This window comes from Sceloporus undulatus, chromosome 9, assembly GCF_019175285.1.
Source record: "Sceloporus undulatus isolate JIND9_A2432 ecotype Alabama chromosome 9, SceUnd_v1.1, whole genome shotgun sequence".
Taxonomy (NCBI): domain Eukaryota; kingdom Metazoa; phylum Chordata; class Lepidosauria; order Squamata; family Phrynosomatidae; genus Sceloporus; species Sceloporus undulatus.
The window spans coordinates 32,329,300-32,342,209 of NC_056530.1; the positions used below are offsets into that span (position 1 = coordinate 32,329,300).

The 12,910-nt window shown below is 56.3% G+C and overlaps 1 protein-coding gene across 1 annotated transcript; it reads left to right on the forward strand.

Annotated features, from left to right (window-relative positions):
• Window positions 1–6,806: 6,806 nt before the first annotated feature.
• On the forward strand, window positions 6,807–10,222 carry LOC121915774 (dnaJ homolog subfamily A member 1-like). The gene is made up of 7 exons (XM_042440286.1): window positions 6,807–6,947; window positions 7,054–7,246; window positions 7,882–7,986; window positions 8,482–8,709; window positions 8,982–9,212; window positions 9,501–9,601; window positions 9,819–10,222. The coding sequence occupies exons 1-7, from the start codon at window positions 6,816–6,818 to the stop codon at window positions 10,044–10,046; spliced, it is 1,218 nt and encodes a 405-aa protein (XP_042296220.1). The 5' UTR covers window positions 6,807–6,815; the 3' UTR covers window positions 10,047–10,222.
• The last annotated feature ends 2,688 nt before the right edge of the window (window positions 10,223–12,910 follow it).

The following is a 12,910-nucleotide window of genomic DNA, read 5'->3' on the forward strand; positions in this document are numbered from 1 at the left end:
AGGGACCAGAGCGCAAGAAGAGGAGGACAAGGCCTTGGCTGGTCCAGAAGCCCCTTGTGGCTCCTCCAGGGGTCCCAGGGGGGCACCTCTCTGTCCACATTTTGGTCTGCTCCTGAGTCCACCTTTGGCTCCACCAAGTAATATGAAATGCAGGACTTTGGAGTCTTACATGGAGACTTTTTTGGGTGGGTAACTGGGTCCCACCCTAATGCCCTTGATCTGCGTGAGGATGGCTGCCTCTTCCTCTCGCTCTGACCCTGGACCTCTCAGAGACACTTGGCTGGGCTACCTGAACTGGAGACAAGCTAGCCAGCCCCAGGAGTGGCTCTCTTCCAAAGTATCACAGATCACAGAAGCACCGGTGGAATCTGAGCAGTGCTTCCAGCTGGCCAGTCCCATTCAGGAGGAGGAGGAGGCAGGGGTTATTTTCACACCAGCTGGCTGCCAACTGTCTGGCTGGCTCACGTTCCCATTCTGGAGTTGTCAGGAGAGAGACCGAGAGCCTTGCTTTAGGCAGGGTGCAGGCGTTGACTGACGGGTCCTTCCTTGTGAGATGGTTTCTGTACCATCCAGGGGGTGTAAGCGGCCCTCCAGGCGAGGGGCTGGGGTTCCCCTTTCCCTGAACAGGAAGGGGAATGCACTCTGTACATGCACAGGAGCCCTCTCAGGAACTCTGTAGGGGAGGTGGGAATTCTAGTTTCTGGTCGAAACAGAACCGTCTGCCAAAGAAGACTCCAGGCCCGGGGACTGACCCAGAGTGCTTTTTCTTAACCAGCCTCTTGCCCACTGGGCCCCCTTTGCAGGATTTGTCCTCTGCTGCCAGGGCTACCAAACATGTGGGTTGGCCAAGTCCAGCTCTGCATCCCTGCAGAGCAACCAAAGGGAGGTTGGAGGTTGCCTGCCTGCCTGCCTGCCTTTAGTGGGAAGTGGTCCAAGCTGGGTGAAGGGCAGGGGCACCTTTGCCAATCTCTTCCGTTTGTCAGGAACAGAGCATTTCACAGCTCTGTCTGTTGAGGGGATGTGTGCCGCACCCCAATGTCCAAACTGGGTCCCTCTGGTCTCCCAGGCACAGTTCAGGTCTGCCGTCACCTTCTTCAGGGGTCCTTCCTGCCCAAGTTGGATCCCTCTAGGTTTAATTCAGGGTTAATTCAGCAGAAACATATGAGTCAGAGAGAGGGAAATGCCTGGCTGGAGTCCCAAGAGATCCAGAGCCTTTTCCCCTCCTTGGCCCTCCTGTGTTCCCTCCTCCTCCTCCCCCTCCTCCGGCTTCTGCAGATAATGGGATGACATCAGACTTGAGAGCTGAGTAATGCCTCTCGAAAGGGTCTGGAAATGCCATTATTCGGAGGAGAACTGAAAGAAAAGGCCTCGGCTGGTTTCCTCGTGGGGCCCTTTCCTGTTTTCCTCCCTCTCCTAGCAGATGTGAATGATTCAGACCAAAACTGAAAAGACATCTTGAAAACAGTGCTGACTTCCTATCCCATTCTTTCACTTACTCCAAGTGGTACAGTCAAAGCAGCCCCTGCCCCCACCCCATGTGGGTCTGAACCACACGTGCCCCTTCCCCGCTAGATCCAGCTGTGGAGCATCATGTTGTCCCCACTCCCACCACCACCACCATCATCCCCAACACTGGGAGCTGTTCATTCCCTCCTCTGTCTTTCGTGGTGTGTAGATCTCAGGATCTCCTTCTGTCTGCCTCTGGCGCTGACCCTGGCAGAGTTACTCTTTGGCTGAACCAGGGGTTTTGGCCTGGACCAGCAGTTTGGCAAGCAGGATCTTTTTGACCTGTTGCACTTTTCAGCAAGCCATGTGTGATGGGCCTCTGCAGAAATGCTTTCCTTCCCAAGGATTTTCAGATGTGAATGGAGGATCCAAGAGTCCCACTGCAGAGGGATAATTTCTGCCACCCCACAAACTGTGAACTACCCAAAGTTTGCCCTCCTTTTCTTGCAGTGGTCTCAGGCAGGGCCCAGGGCAGCCTCAACATCTTCTCCATCCTTTTCCTCCCCAAGACAAAAAGAAAAAGAAAGCTAGCAACAACCAGGCAACTAGACGCTGGGAGGTGGCTGAATCCAGTTCCAGCATCTTGTCAGCCAAGAAAATATTTTCGGAAGCTCTGCACCTTTGACACAGCTGTCCAGGTGATGGAAAGCTGACAGCTGATGAAAGCAGAGGAAAGGAAGGGAAGGGGAGAGAAGGAAAGAGAAGCGAGTGGGTGCCATCTAGCGACACAAACACACAGACCCACAGGGACACCCAGAGACACAGCAGGCTGCAGTGGGAACCCCTTCAGATCCAGCCTTTGTGCAGCTTCCTTGCCAGGCCCATGACTTCTGTGGGGAATTAAGACAGAAGAAATGCTTTCTTGCCCAGGAAAGCTTGTGCTGGCCATCTGAACCTGAAGGATAGCAGAAGCAACAGCAAGTACATTTCTATACACCGCTTATCAGTGCACTTAAACACTCCCACAGCGGTTTACAATGTGTAGGTTTATTGGCAGCCAGTGCCGCCATCATATTTACAACTGTTCCTTGGACATTTGCTTTTGGACTGAAGGGAAACCCAGCAGTCCATTGTAAGTGACGGAAGCTCCACTTGCCATGGGACAAACCCTTCAGCCAAGGAGTTCCTTCTGGATTGCATCAAAGAAGCTCAGAGCCGCAATTCCCACGACTGAGGCGAGGTCTGGTCCCTGCCTTTTCTCTGTTGCCCAGGGATTCATCTCTGGCCTGGGTTTCTGTCTGGTCTGAAGGCCTCACGCACAGCTAGGGCACAAAGCAATTGAAAAGGCATCCATCTGGTGTTGCTGGGGCTGTTTGCCAAAGGACGGCCAAGATGGGGCTCCCCCTTTCCCTGCCTGGCACTCCGGCCCCGTTGCTGTGCTCCTGCCTTACGTTGCGTTGGCCCCAAGGAGAGAAGCGGCTTTTCTGTTTCTTCTTGACAAGGGACCTGTCAAAGAAGGGTCCAGCGGGTATCTGGCTCTGCCTCATCTCCTGACCTGGTGCTCACACATCCCTCATGTTGATGCTGTTTTGGGGGGCTCCCCAGAGGAAGCTGGTTCCCTGCTGGTGGCATTTTCTGGGGTGCTCTGGCCTGCTGCCCAGCTGTCGCCCTGGACAGCTTGGCTTGGAGGGCAGTCAGGAAGTCCAGCCAGCCAGAGGATCCTGCACACGGCAGTTGCTGCCCTCCTGTGGCCACAAGGAAGGAAGGACAGCAACTGAAGAAGAAACAGAGGAGGGGGCCTTGAAATATATTGCTAAAGCTGAGTTTGGACTATATATTTAAACTGTTTTGAGTCACTCTTTGAACCCGGGCCTCCAGAGACAAAGTCCAACGCTCAGACCATTACACCATGTTGGCTGTCAGTACTGACCCCTCCCTAAACTACAAATCCCAGGATGCCACAAAATGTTGCCATGACAATTAGACAGGGATGAGAGAGCTGTATGACCGTGTAGTGTGAAAGGGCCCTGGATTTTGAAGCATTATTTAAAACACCAAGAAAAGAAGTAAATATCACCTCCCTTGTTTGTAACACAAAATGCAAATTATCTGTTGCTGGCAATTGCAGGTCAAGGATTTCTTCCTTGTTAATGATTCTTGTTTGTCATTAAGAAAATGAATGTCTTGGGATGGGAGCCAGAGGCCTCCTCCTGGATGATGGTTTTTCCAACCCTTATAGCTGTGCTGAGCAGCTGGACTCCCAAACAAGAATGCGGTCAATATGGCTCTCCCACGTCTGGGCGTCGGAAACATTGGCTCCCAGGAGGGATCCCCAGAGATTAATGTAGCTTGCTATTGTGCTTTGACTCTTTCAGGGATGGCTTTCTTCCCTTTGTTGTTGCCCCACTTTGCTCTCTCCTCCCGGTGGCTGAAGGCCAAAGAGGGCACTTGCTCAACCGATGGCCCTCTCAGGTTCTCCTACAAACCAGAAGCGCAAGGCTGGTGAGGCTGGGAAGAGCCTCTCCTAACTACCTGCACAGCTCTGGCATCATTAGGAGAAGTGGGACATACAAAGCTTATTCAATAGAGGCAAGGTCTGGCAAGAGACCCCAGCGAGGCAGCCCCAAAAACCCTCAAAAAAACTAGGGATGCCGGCCACGAAAGCCTTCGCCTTCACTTTTATCAGTGCTTACAGACAAGGGCCTCTCCTTCCCTTGGGCAGGAGAAGCAGCAAACCAGTCCGGCTGGCTTGGCTTGGCTTGGCTTGGCTGAGGATGAAAGGCCAGCCAGGCGTCCTTAGCTGGCTCTGGCTCTGGCAGAGGCACCCATTTCTTGCTTATTCAGGGGAACCCTCTGCTGGGGTCCTCCCAGGAAGGAGGTTTTCCCCATCCTCTCCCACCAAAAGCACCTCCTCCCTGGCTGCCTCTCCAGCTGGGATGCCCTGGGCAGGACTGGGCACTGGGGGCCCTTCTTTGCCCCCTGGGTCTCTCTGTGGGGCACCTGGGGCTGTGCAGCCTAAGGAAAGGCCCAGCAGGAGCAAGACCCCCAGCCCAGCTCCAGAGTAAAAACAAAACAACAACCACCTTGTGGCAGCTGACTTTGACTATTGTGTGCTGCTCCATGCCAGAACAACCCATTGCCTCAGGAAGAGGCTGTTCTCCTTTGGACACTGCTGTTTGCTGCTTGCCTCTGGTGAGAGCCAGGACCTCCTCCAGGTCAGAAGTGTTTCCAGATGAGAAGGTCCTGCCTCACTTTTTCCTCTGCAGAGCATGAATGACCTTCGTTCAGCTGCCACCGGTTCTTTGCTGCATCCTCGCTTGACCCATCATTTGCTGCATCCTCGCTTGACCAGCATTAAAGCGGTCAGTGTTGGAAATCTGCCCAGCCAAGGTGGGTCTTTTCCTTCCACAAAGAGGAGACCAGGAGGCTGTCCAGATCACCCCAGATGCTTTTGGGGTCTTGGGAGCTGCTGCATCAGCACCACTGTGCCATCCTAACTCTGGCTTGGCACCAACTTGTCAGCTTCTGGATGGTGCAAACTTTGCACCGGCCATAACATTCATCAGAGGCGAGGCAAGGGCACTGACCTATCATGGCAACAGAGAAACCGGAGCCCATCCTGCAGACTTCTCAACACATCTGGTCTCAACGGCATCCCTTGCTCCTGCATGGCCAGGAGCCCAGGGGCCCTGAGGGACGAGGCTGCTTTCCAGTTGTTGCTGATCCAGCACAGTCTGCCAAGTGTTTTGAGAACAGAGTTTCCTGAGCTCAGCTGCCTTGGCACCTGCAGAAGGGCTGACGGGGCAGATGGGTACCCACAGGCACCTGCATGCATGGCTCCGTCTTTGCCTGTTGTGTCTCTTCCATGGGGAAGATGGGTTCAGTCAGAGCCAGAGGAAATTCCTATGTGGGGAGGGGGCTGGGGGTCAGGGGGAGATCTTTCTCTGCTGCTGCTGCTGCTGCTCTTGGGGCCTTTGGCAGACACAGACGACCTGTAAAACCCCACTCCAAATGTGCGAGGCTGCCCTGCTGTTCTTTAGCTGCCAAGATGGCTGAGGGGAGGGTGAGCGCCCTGAGTGGATGGGGCAAGTCATGGGTTGTGCATCCTTAGGGTCCTGCCATGGCTGGCACAGACTCTGCCCCAAGTGGGCTGCTTGGTGTGGCTTGACCAGGAGGATCTGGGGAGATAATTTTGCTCGCCCCCCTCTGCAGCCCTGGAGGAGGCAGGCAGGTGGGCAAGCAGCCAGGAAGGGGCCTGGGCATCTCTCCCTGAGCTCCCTCTTGCCCCATGTTTCCATCTTGGGCTGCTCTGGCTCTGCCGGCTTCCCCATCCTGTCCTGAGCAGTGCTACCAGGATATGAACCTGGGACTTCCTGCAAGCAAAGGAGGTGCTCTGCCCCTGTGCTCCCACTGCAACCCTTCACCCAACCAGCATTTTTAGGAGGAGTGAAGGAATGGAGGGATGGCCAGTCATAGTCCTGTCTGGCAATCAGGACAGCAGGCAGGTCTGGCTGAACAGCTGTGGAGTTATTTTCCTGCAGAGAAGAGGGTGAGCAGCAGCAGAAAGAGGAGGAAGGGGCTGCTGAGAGGGAGGCCTCCAGAAGGGCTGGCCCCTGGCCCCCTGCGCCCATGTGGCATCGCCTGGCAAGCAAGTGCCCCAGCGGAAGGGAGGCCCTGGGGTGAGGTGGCAGCTGCAGGGGGGAAGGGAGCCAGAAGTAGGGCATGGGAGCCGGCTCATCCTGTGCTTTGGGTGCCACCACCACAGCTGCCTGAGTGATGCACTCCACGCCCCGCAGGGCCTAAGAGGAGCACACTCACGCTCATCCTGTGAGGCGGGCCAGGTAATAAGCACCTGTGGAATGTGACGCACCCCCTTCCCAGGTCCAGACCCACACCCTCCTATGGCTTCCTCCAACAGGTTGGTCCACTGCAAGGAGGAGGAGGAGGAGGAGGAGGCATTATCATGAGGACGCCGAGGAGGGGGTGGCCAGCCGGGCCAGGTAGGCGGGGGGGGGCCTGCCGGGGGAAGGCGATTTTTTGCCCCCCACTTTCCCCCCCCCCAAGGAACCCAAGCTGCCCAAGGTCAGTGGCAGCTGTTAGGGGGGGGGGGTGCTTTTGCTTGGGGCTCAGCTGATGAGGTGGCTGGATAGTTCTCTCTCTCAAAAGGAGCTAGCTGGGTGTTCTTTTTAGGTTTAAAAGTGTTGGCTGTTGCATCTGTGTGTGTGTGTGTGAAGATGGGGTTCCCTGGATCCAGGGCCCCAGACCCTCCTGCCTGGTAGCCGGGGGAAGGGGGGGCCTCCATGCTACTTGGCGGCCCAGCTGCTCACCCTCTCTTTCTGTGCCCCCCTCCAGGCCACTCTTGAGGGAAGATGGTGAAGGAAACCGAGTACTATGACCTCCTGGGGGTTAAGCCCAGTGCCACAGTGGAGGAGATCAAGCGGGCGTACCGGCGGCTGGCACTAAGGTACCATCCAGACAAGAACCCCAGCGAAGGCGAGCGGGTAGGTGTGGAGTGTGGTCCTCTTGGGTGGGGGCCTGGGCTGGGCTGGGGGGGGGTTCTGGCATCAGCAGCAGCGCCTGTTTAATGCCCTCTCCCTCCCTCTGCAGTTCAAACAGATTTCTCAGGCCTATGAAGTGCTGTCAGACCCCCACAAAAGGTCGGTGTATGACCGTGGAGGGGAGAGAGCCATGAAGGAAGGGGGCGCGGCTGGCAGAGGGGGGTTCAGGCCCCCCATGGACATTTTCAACCTGTTCTTTGGTGGGGGGCCTTCCCCCCACGGAGCCCGGGTGGAGAGGAAAGGTATGTGGGGAGGCGGCCGGAGGGGTAATGGGTTAGAGGTGGCACAGAGGGGGAGATGAGGGGGGCCTTTGGCATGGCCTGCTGGGTGGGTATGGGCCATGTTCCCTGGGGCTGGTCTGAGTTGTCTTGGGGAGGAGCGAGGGACAACTTCTTTAGTCCCCTGAGGAGTTGTCCTCCATCATTCCTTCCCTGTGGGGTGGACATGGGAAACCCAGGGCTATGGGCCTTTGGCTGGCCGGTAAAAGCAGAGGAAGGCACTGTGCCATTGTGTGTGTGGGTGTTTGTAGGGGAGAGCCCTCATGTCCCCTTAAGGGCTTCCTTGGAGCTGGCTCACAGGGAGAGGTCTTTGCTCCTCAGAGTCCCTGCCCAGTCTCTCCTCCCAGACGCTCATCCCACATTTCCTCCCTGCAGAGCATTAGGAAAACATGGGTCAATGCCTATGAAAGGGCTCTTTTTCCTCCAAAGGCTTGGGCTTCCTGTCCCCAGTGGTGCCCTTGCTCAGACAGAGGAGAGAGGTCAGGAGCGCACAACAGTTCTGCCAGGCCAGCTCTTGACCCACTGGTGAACACTGGACCAAGGTGAGGAGGGGGTGCTCACCAGAGAGGGTCAGGGGTCTTCTGGTGGTCTCCTTTTAGGAAGGACAGCTTTCCATCACCTGTCAGTCACTCTGGAGGAGCTGTACAAAGGCACCACACGAAAGATCTCTATCCAGAAGAACATCATCTGCAAGACTTGTGGTGGTGAGCAAGTTTATTCCTCTGGGGTTGGCAGAGGGAAGGGACATTGCTTGGCTGTCTGTTCTGAGGAGGCTTTTGGGTTGCCCATGCCCTAGAGAGCAATTCCCTGCCTCTTTAATTCATGCCCCTGTCTTGCCAAGCAAATACACTTTCTCTCAATGGCAGACAGAACCTAGAGACCGGGGTGTGAAAGAACAACCAAGGAAGTTTGGCCCTGGAACGGAAGGACTCCCTTGGAGGGTGAGGGATGTCCCTTCTTTGCAGTGCCTTAGGCAGAGTTTGGGTGGCCATCTAGTCTCCACAAATAAAGCATTCCCGAGAGAGCCCTGACCCTGCTGCTGTTTAGAGATCTCCAAAGGATAAGCATTGGCCACCCTTCCAGGTGGTCTAGAGACCACAGTGAAAGAGCTCTTGCCCTCAGGAGGTCCTCTCCTGCCCCAGCTTTGAGGCTGGAGTCTTCCAGGTCCCCTCCTGAGTGGACTCCCACCCTTTTTCCAGGCCGCGGAGGCAGAGAAGGGCATGACCCGAGGTGCCCGAAGTGCCATGGCTCTGGTGTGGAGGTGGTCATTCACCGCCTTGGCCCGAACTTGGTCCATCACGTCCAGGCAATGTGCTCCCAGTGCTTCGGTCAAGGGGAGTGGGTGCAGCCCCTGGATCGCTGTCTTTCTTGCAACGGCCGGAAGGTCATCCGGGAGAAGAAGCTCCTCGACATCTGTGTGGAGAAAGGTGGGGAGCTGGGGCTGTCTGGGAGGGCACTGATGCAGGACTCCTTCTGGTTGGAGCCTTCCCCTGGGACCCTATTTCTCCACCAGCACTTTCAGGTCAGGATTTGATGATGCCATGTTAGCTAGAGGTGGATTCTGGTAACTGGAATCCCGAATGGAGCTCTCCCATGTGCTGCGAAAGATGGTACAACGTCAGGGGCCACCAGCATTCACTTGGGTGACCACTTCTCTCACGTGCCTCCTTCCCATCTCTGTCCCTCACCTCGCTGCCAGGCATGGCAGACAGGCAGAAGCTCACCTTCCACCAGGAGGGCGACCAAGTTCCCGGCTTCCAGCCCGGAGATGTGGTCATAGTCCTGGACCAGAAGCAGCACCCAATCTTCCAGCGCCTGGGCAACGACCTTGTGGTCAAGCGGGAGGTGACCCTGGTGGATGCCCTCTGTGGCTGCAAGCTGGTCATCTACACCCTGGACAACAGGCGCCTCCTCCTCTCCTCACGGCCAGGTGAGTGGGTGGGATCAGGGCCCAACAGTGTGCCTGAGACAGAAGAACCCATGAAGATGGCCTCTCAGCTGGCCAGGCCAAGGTGGCACACTCAGTGTGCCAGTAGGTGGGTAGCTCTTGAGTGGCTGATGGTCATTCTCTCAGCAGAGGTCTTTGAAAGGGGTGTCCCAGCATTGTGCTCCCCAGACTTCAAAGGGGGGCCACTAGAAGCCCACTGCCTGCCTGGTGGTTGGGGTCTTCCCTCTGCATCTCTGAGCCCCCATCCTCTTCTCTCCTGCTGCCCCCTAGGAACCATGATTAAGCCGGGGGACAGGAAGTGTGTGCCCAACGAAGGGATGCCTATCTACCAGTGCCCCACCCAGAAGGGGAAGCTGATCATTGAGTTCCAGGTACTGAGAGCACAACTGGGGAGGGCAGGCAGGTCAAACCTGCAGGGGGGCTGTTTCTCTGGCAACACACTTTCCTCTCCGCTGCTCCCCCCAGGCCAGGCTGTTCACATATGAACCGTGGCAGAGGGGAGCTCTGTGCCAGTCAGGTCCCCCCAGGTCCTCTGAGGAAGGGCCCTGATGTGTGAGAAGGGGCTCACTTCTCTCTCCCCTCTCCCAGGTGAGGTTCCCAGATCCTGGCTGGCTGCCTCCCCACCAGCTGCGCCAGTTCCAGGCCTTCTTTCCTCCCCGGGAGGAGGTCATGGCCACCGAAGGCACAGAGGAGGCCGAGCTGCGTGACTACTTCCCCCAGCCGGGGTTCGGGGGGAGGCGCTTCACCAGCGAGGCCTTCCCTGAAGACCCCCGTGAGGATCCACTCCGGCACAATGTCCAGTGCCAGACCTCCTAACACCATCAACAGAGCCATCACAGCCTCCTGGGGTTGGGGTGTGTGGTGAGGGAGCAGCCGTTGGGGGGCAGAGGGTAGAGCCCCTTAATTCCATGGGGCTGCCCTTCATCCCTCTGCCAGAGGAGGTTGGTGGGGGTCCAGAGAGCCTTGGGATCCCAACCTGTCTGCTTGTCTGTGAAGGGTCTGTGCCTGCCCCAGAAATGGCTTCCCTAATTCGTCTGCTCCTTTGGGCACAATGGGGTGACTTGTGGGGAGATGAGGAAAAGGGACCTCTCTCAAGAGCCCCCCCATCCCACCCCTTGTGTTGCAAGGCTGCTTCCACACAACTGCCCCTGTCTCCCTTCTCTGGTAAGGGCTTCTTCTCTCTTTGGCAGCTTTGTCAGGAGGCGTTGGGGCTGGGGGCTTGGAGGGAGGGGGTGGCTGTCCCATCCCCATCCCCCCACCGCATGGCTTCAGCCTTTTAGGACATTTTCCTGATCCCTCTAGAAAAGCCCTGGGGTTGAAGCAGACACTTTCCCACCCCAAATCTTGATTCCTCGGGGGCACCCAGGAGCCAGTCTGACCTCAGGAGAGCCATCTAGGTCTTGGGGTCTCCATCACCAGCTGCTTTCTCTCTCTCTCTCTCTCTCTCTCTCTTTTGGAAAGTGTCCCCTGAAATGTCTCCATCTGGCAAGGATCCAGAAACTATGACCCCCCCTCCCTCCCCGTCAGCACTTGACCCCATCTCCCAGAGAAGGAGAATGTTGGCTGAAAGACCCCTCTCCTTCCCCCATCCCTGGGAGGCAAGGCTAGGGCTAGGGCTAGGGTTAGCAGAGGGAGGGATGGAGCGGGAGAGGAATCTGCTTCTGGGGCCCACAGCGGATGACTTTCCCCCACAATTAAAGACAAAGCAGACCCCTAACACTTGAAGGGCCTTTGGCTCAGGGCGATGACTGCTGTGCCTTGCAGAGGCGGATGGGCCTGGGCCTGCCACACAGGAGAGTCTGCTCTGGAATTTGGGAAGCCAGGATCAAAGGCTGGGGTGATGCTGGCACAGTCCCTGTAGCAGGAGCAGAATGGGGTGTGTGTGCATGGGGGGCTGGGGGAGACAGGGCCTCTCACTTCAGGACCCCCCCCACAAGCTGAGGGGCCTGCATTCCTTCCAGAGGCCAGGCTGGAGGGGCCCCAGGGCCCCTGCCCTGAAAGAGGCCTGCCTTCTCTGGCCTTTGCAGAGGAGGACATTAGCAATAATCACTGTTATTATGTGGAGAGTGGGGAGGGCAAGGGGTGGGTGATGTTTAGAAGGGTTTGGGGGCTGGGCAGAAATAGTTACTCTGAGTAGCCCATAAGCCCAACAGGTGCAGCAGCCGGGTACTCTTGGTGAGGTGGGCGGGGGTGGTGGTTGGGGCCGATGGGGTGAGAGTGTGGGGGCACCCTAAGAAGGTAGTGGGGTATGCCTTGCTTGAAGAAGGGAGGGGGCAGCAGAGGCTGGAGCTGAGCCGGGCTCCATGGCTGGGATGCTGTCTGTCCATCCATCCCTCCACACTTACTTTCCCCTGAGTTGCTGGGATCCTGCTTTAAAAGACAAACAGAAAATAAAGCTAAGACTGGTGGGGGCGGCTCTAAAATATGGATTTGGGGATTTTGTGTTCACATCTCTGGAAGGAAGGCACTGAATGCAGGAGTTGATCCCATTAATTTATTTACTGTTTTGACCCAGTGTCTCTCTCAGAAGTGATTTCTAGCTGGAATTAAAACGATGGATTTCCCCATCAGAGAGAGAGAGTCCTGCCTCACCATGTCTTTATTTGAGCAATGGGCTAACCAAGAGCAAAAGGTGTGTTGACATCCTTGTCTTCATCCTTTTGGGGCTCTGGCAGCAGAGAGGGGCCTACTTCCCAGCCCAGCAAGTCCTGGCAGCCCTGGCTGGCTGGGACTGGGCTCCTGCGGGTCTTTCCTGACCCATGCCATGCTGGGTAAGGGGCATGGCAAGGTTGCACATGATGACCCACTCTGTTCAGCCTGTATGCAGGAAATATTGTTTGCACAGCAGGCTTAGGGTCAGAGGAAGGAGGTGCAAAGACCCAAGGAAGGAACTTTAACAAACTAAGCTATGCAGATGGCACAGTACTACTAGCAGAAACCAACAAGGACCTGGAACAATTACTGACGGTCAAGGAGGAAGGAGCCACGGTAGGCTTCATGCTAAACATTAAGAAAGCAACAATTATGACCACAGAAGAACTGCAAGACTTCATCCTACACAATGGGAAAATTGAGATAGTCAAAGGTTTCCCAGACCTTAGCTCAAGCATTGATCAGAATGGAGGCTGCTGTCAAGAAGTCAGAAGAAGGCTAGGGATGGGAAGGGCAGCCATGAAAGAGCTAGGCAAGATCCTAAGGGTAAAGATAGACAACTGAATACTAAAGTCAGAACCCTCCAAGCCATTGTATTCCCCATCACTATCTACGGATGTGAGAGCTGGGCAGTGAAGAAAGCGGATAGGAAGAAAAGCCACTCCTTTCAGAAGTGATGCTGGAGAAGAGTGCAAAGCATGGCCAAGAAGACGAACAGATGGCTGCTAGAACAGATCAGCCCTGAAATCCCTTTACAAACCAAGAGGGTGAAACTGAGGCTGTCATATTTGGCCACATCATGAGCCTGAAGCAGGGCTTGACCAGGGCGGAGGAGGGCAGGTGGTCTGGAGGGGCCTCTCACTGGCAGCCATGTCAATGGAAGACCCTTGCAGCTGGAGGAGGAGGAGGTGGCGGGGGTCTAGGGGAAGGCCACTAGGCCGGGCAGGGAGGCAGTTGCTGCTGCTGGTGGAAGGCCAGCAGGCCATGCTCTCAGAGAAGGAGGAGAAGGGAGGAAGAGGACCCAGGAC

Coding starts and splice junctions, on each gene's coding strand:
- LOC121915774 (XM_042440286.1), top strand. CDS start 6,816: ATGGTGAAGGAAACCGAGTACTATGACCTCCTGGGGGTTAAGCCCAGT. Junction 7,987..8,481: donor CATCTGCAAGACTTGTGGTG/GTGAGCAAGTTT, acceptor CCCTTTTTCCAG/GCCGCGGAGGCAGAGAAGGG. Junction 9,213..9,500: donor CCTCCTCTCCTCACGGCCAG/GTGAGTGGGTGG, acceptor GCTGCCCCCTAG/GAACCATGATTAAGCCGGGG.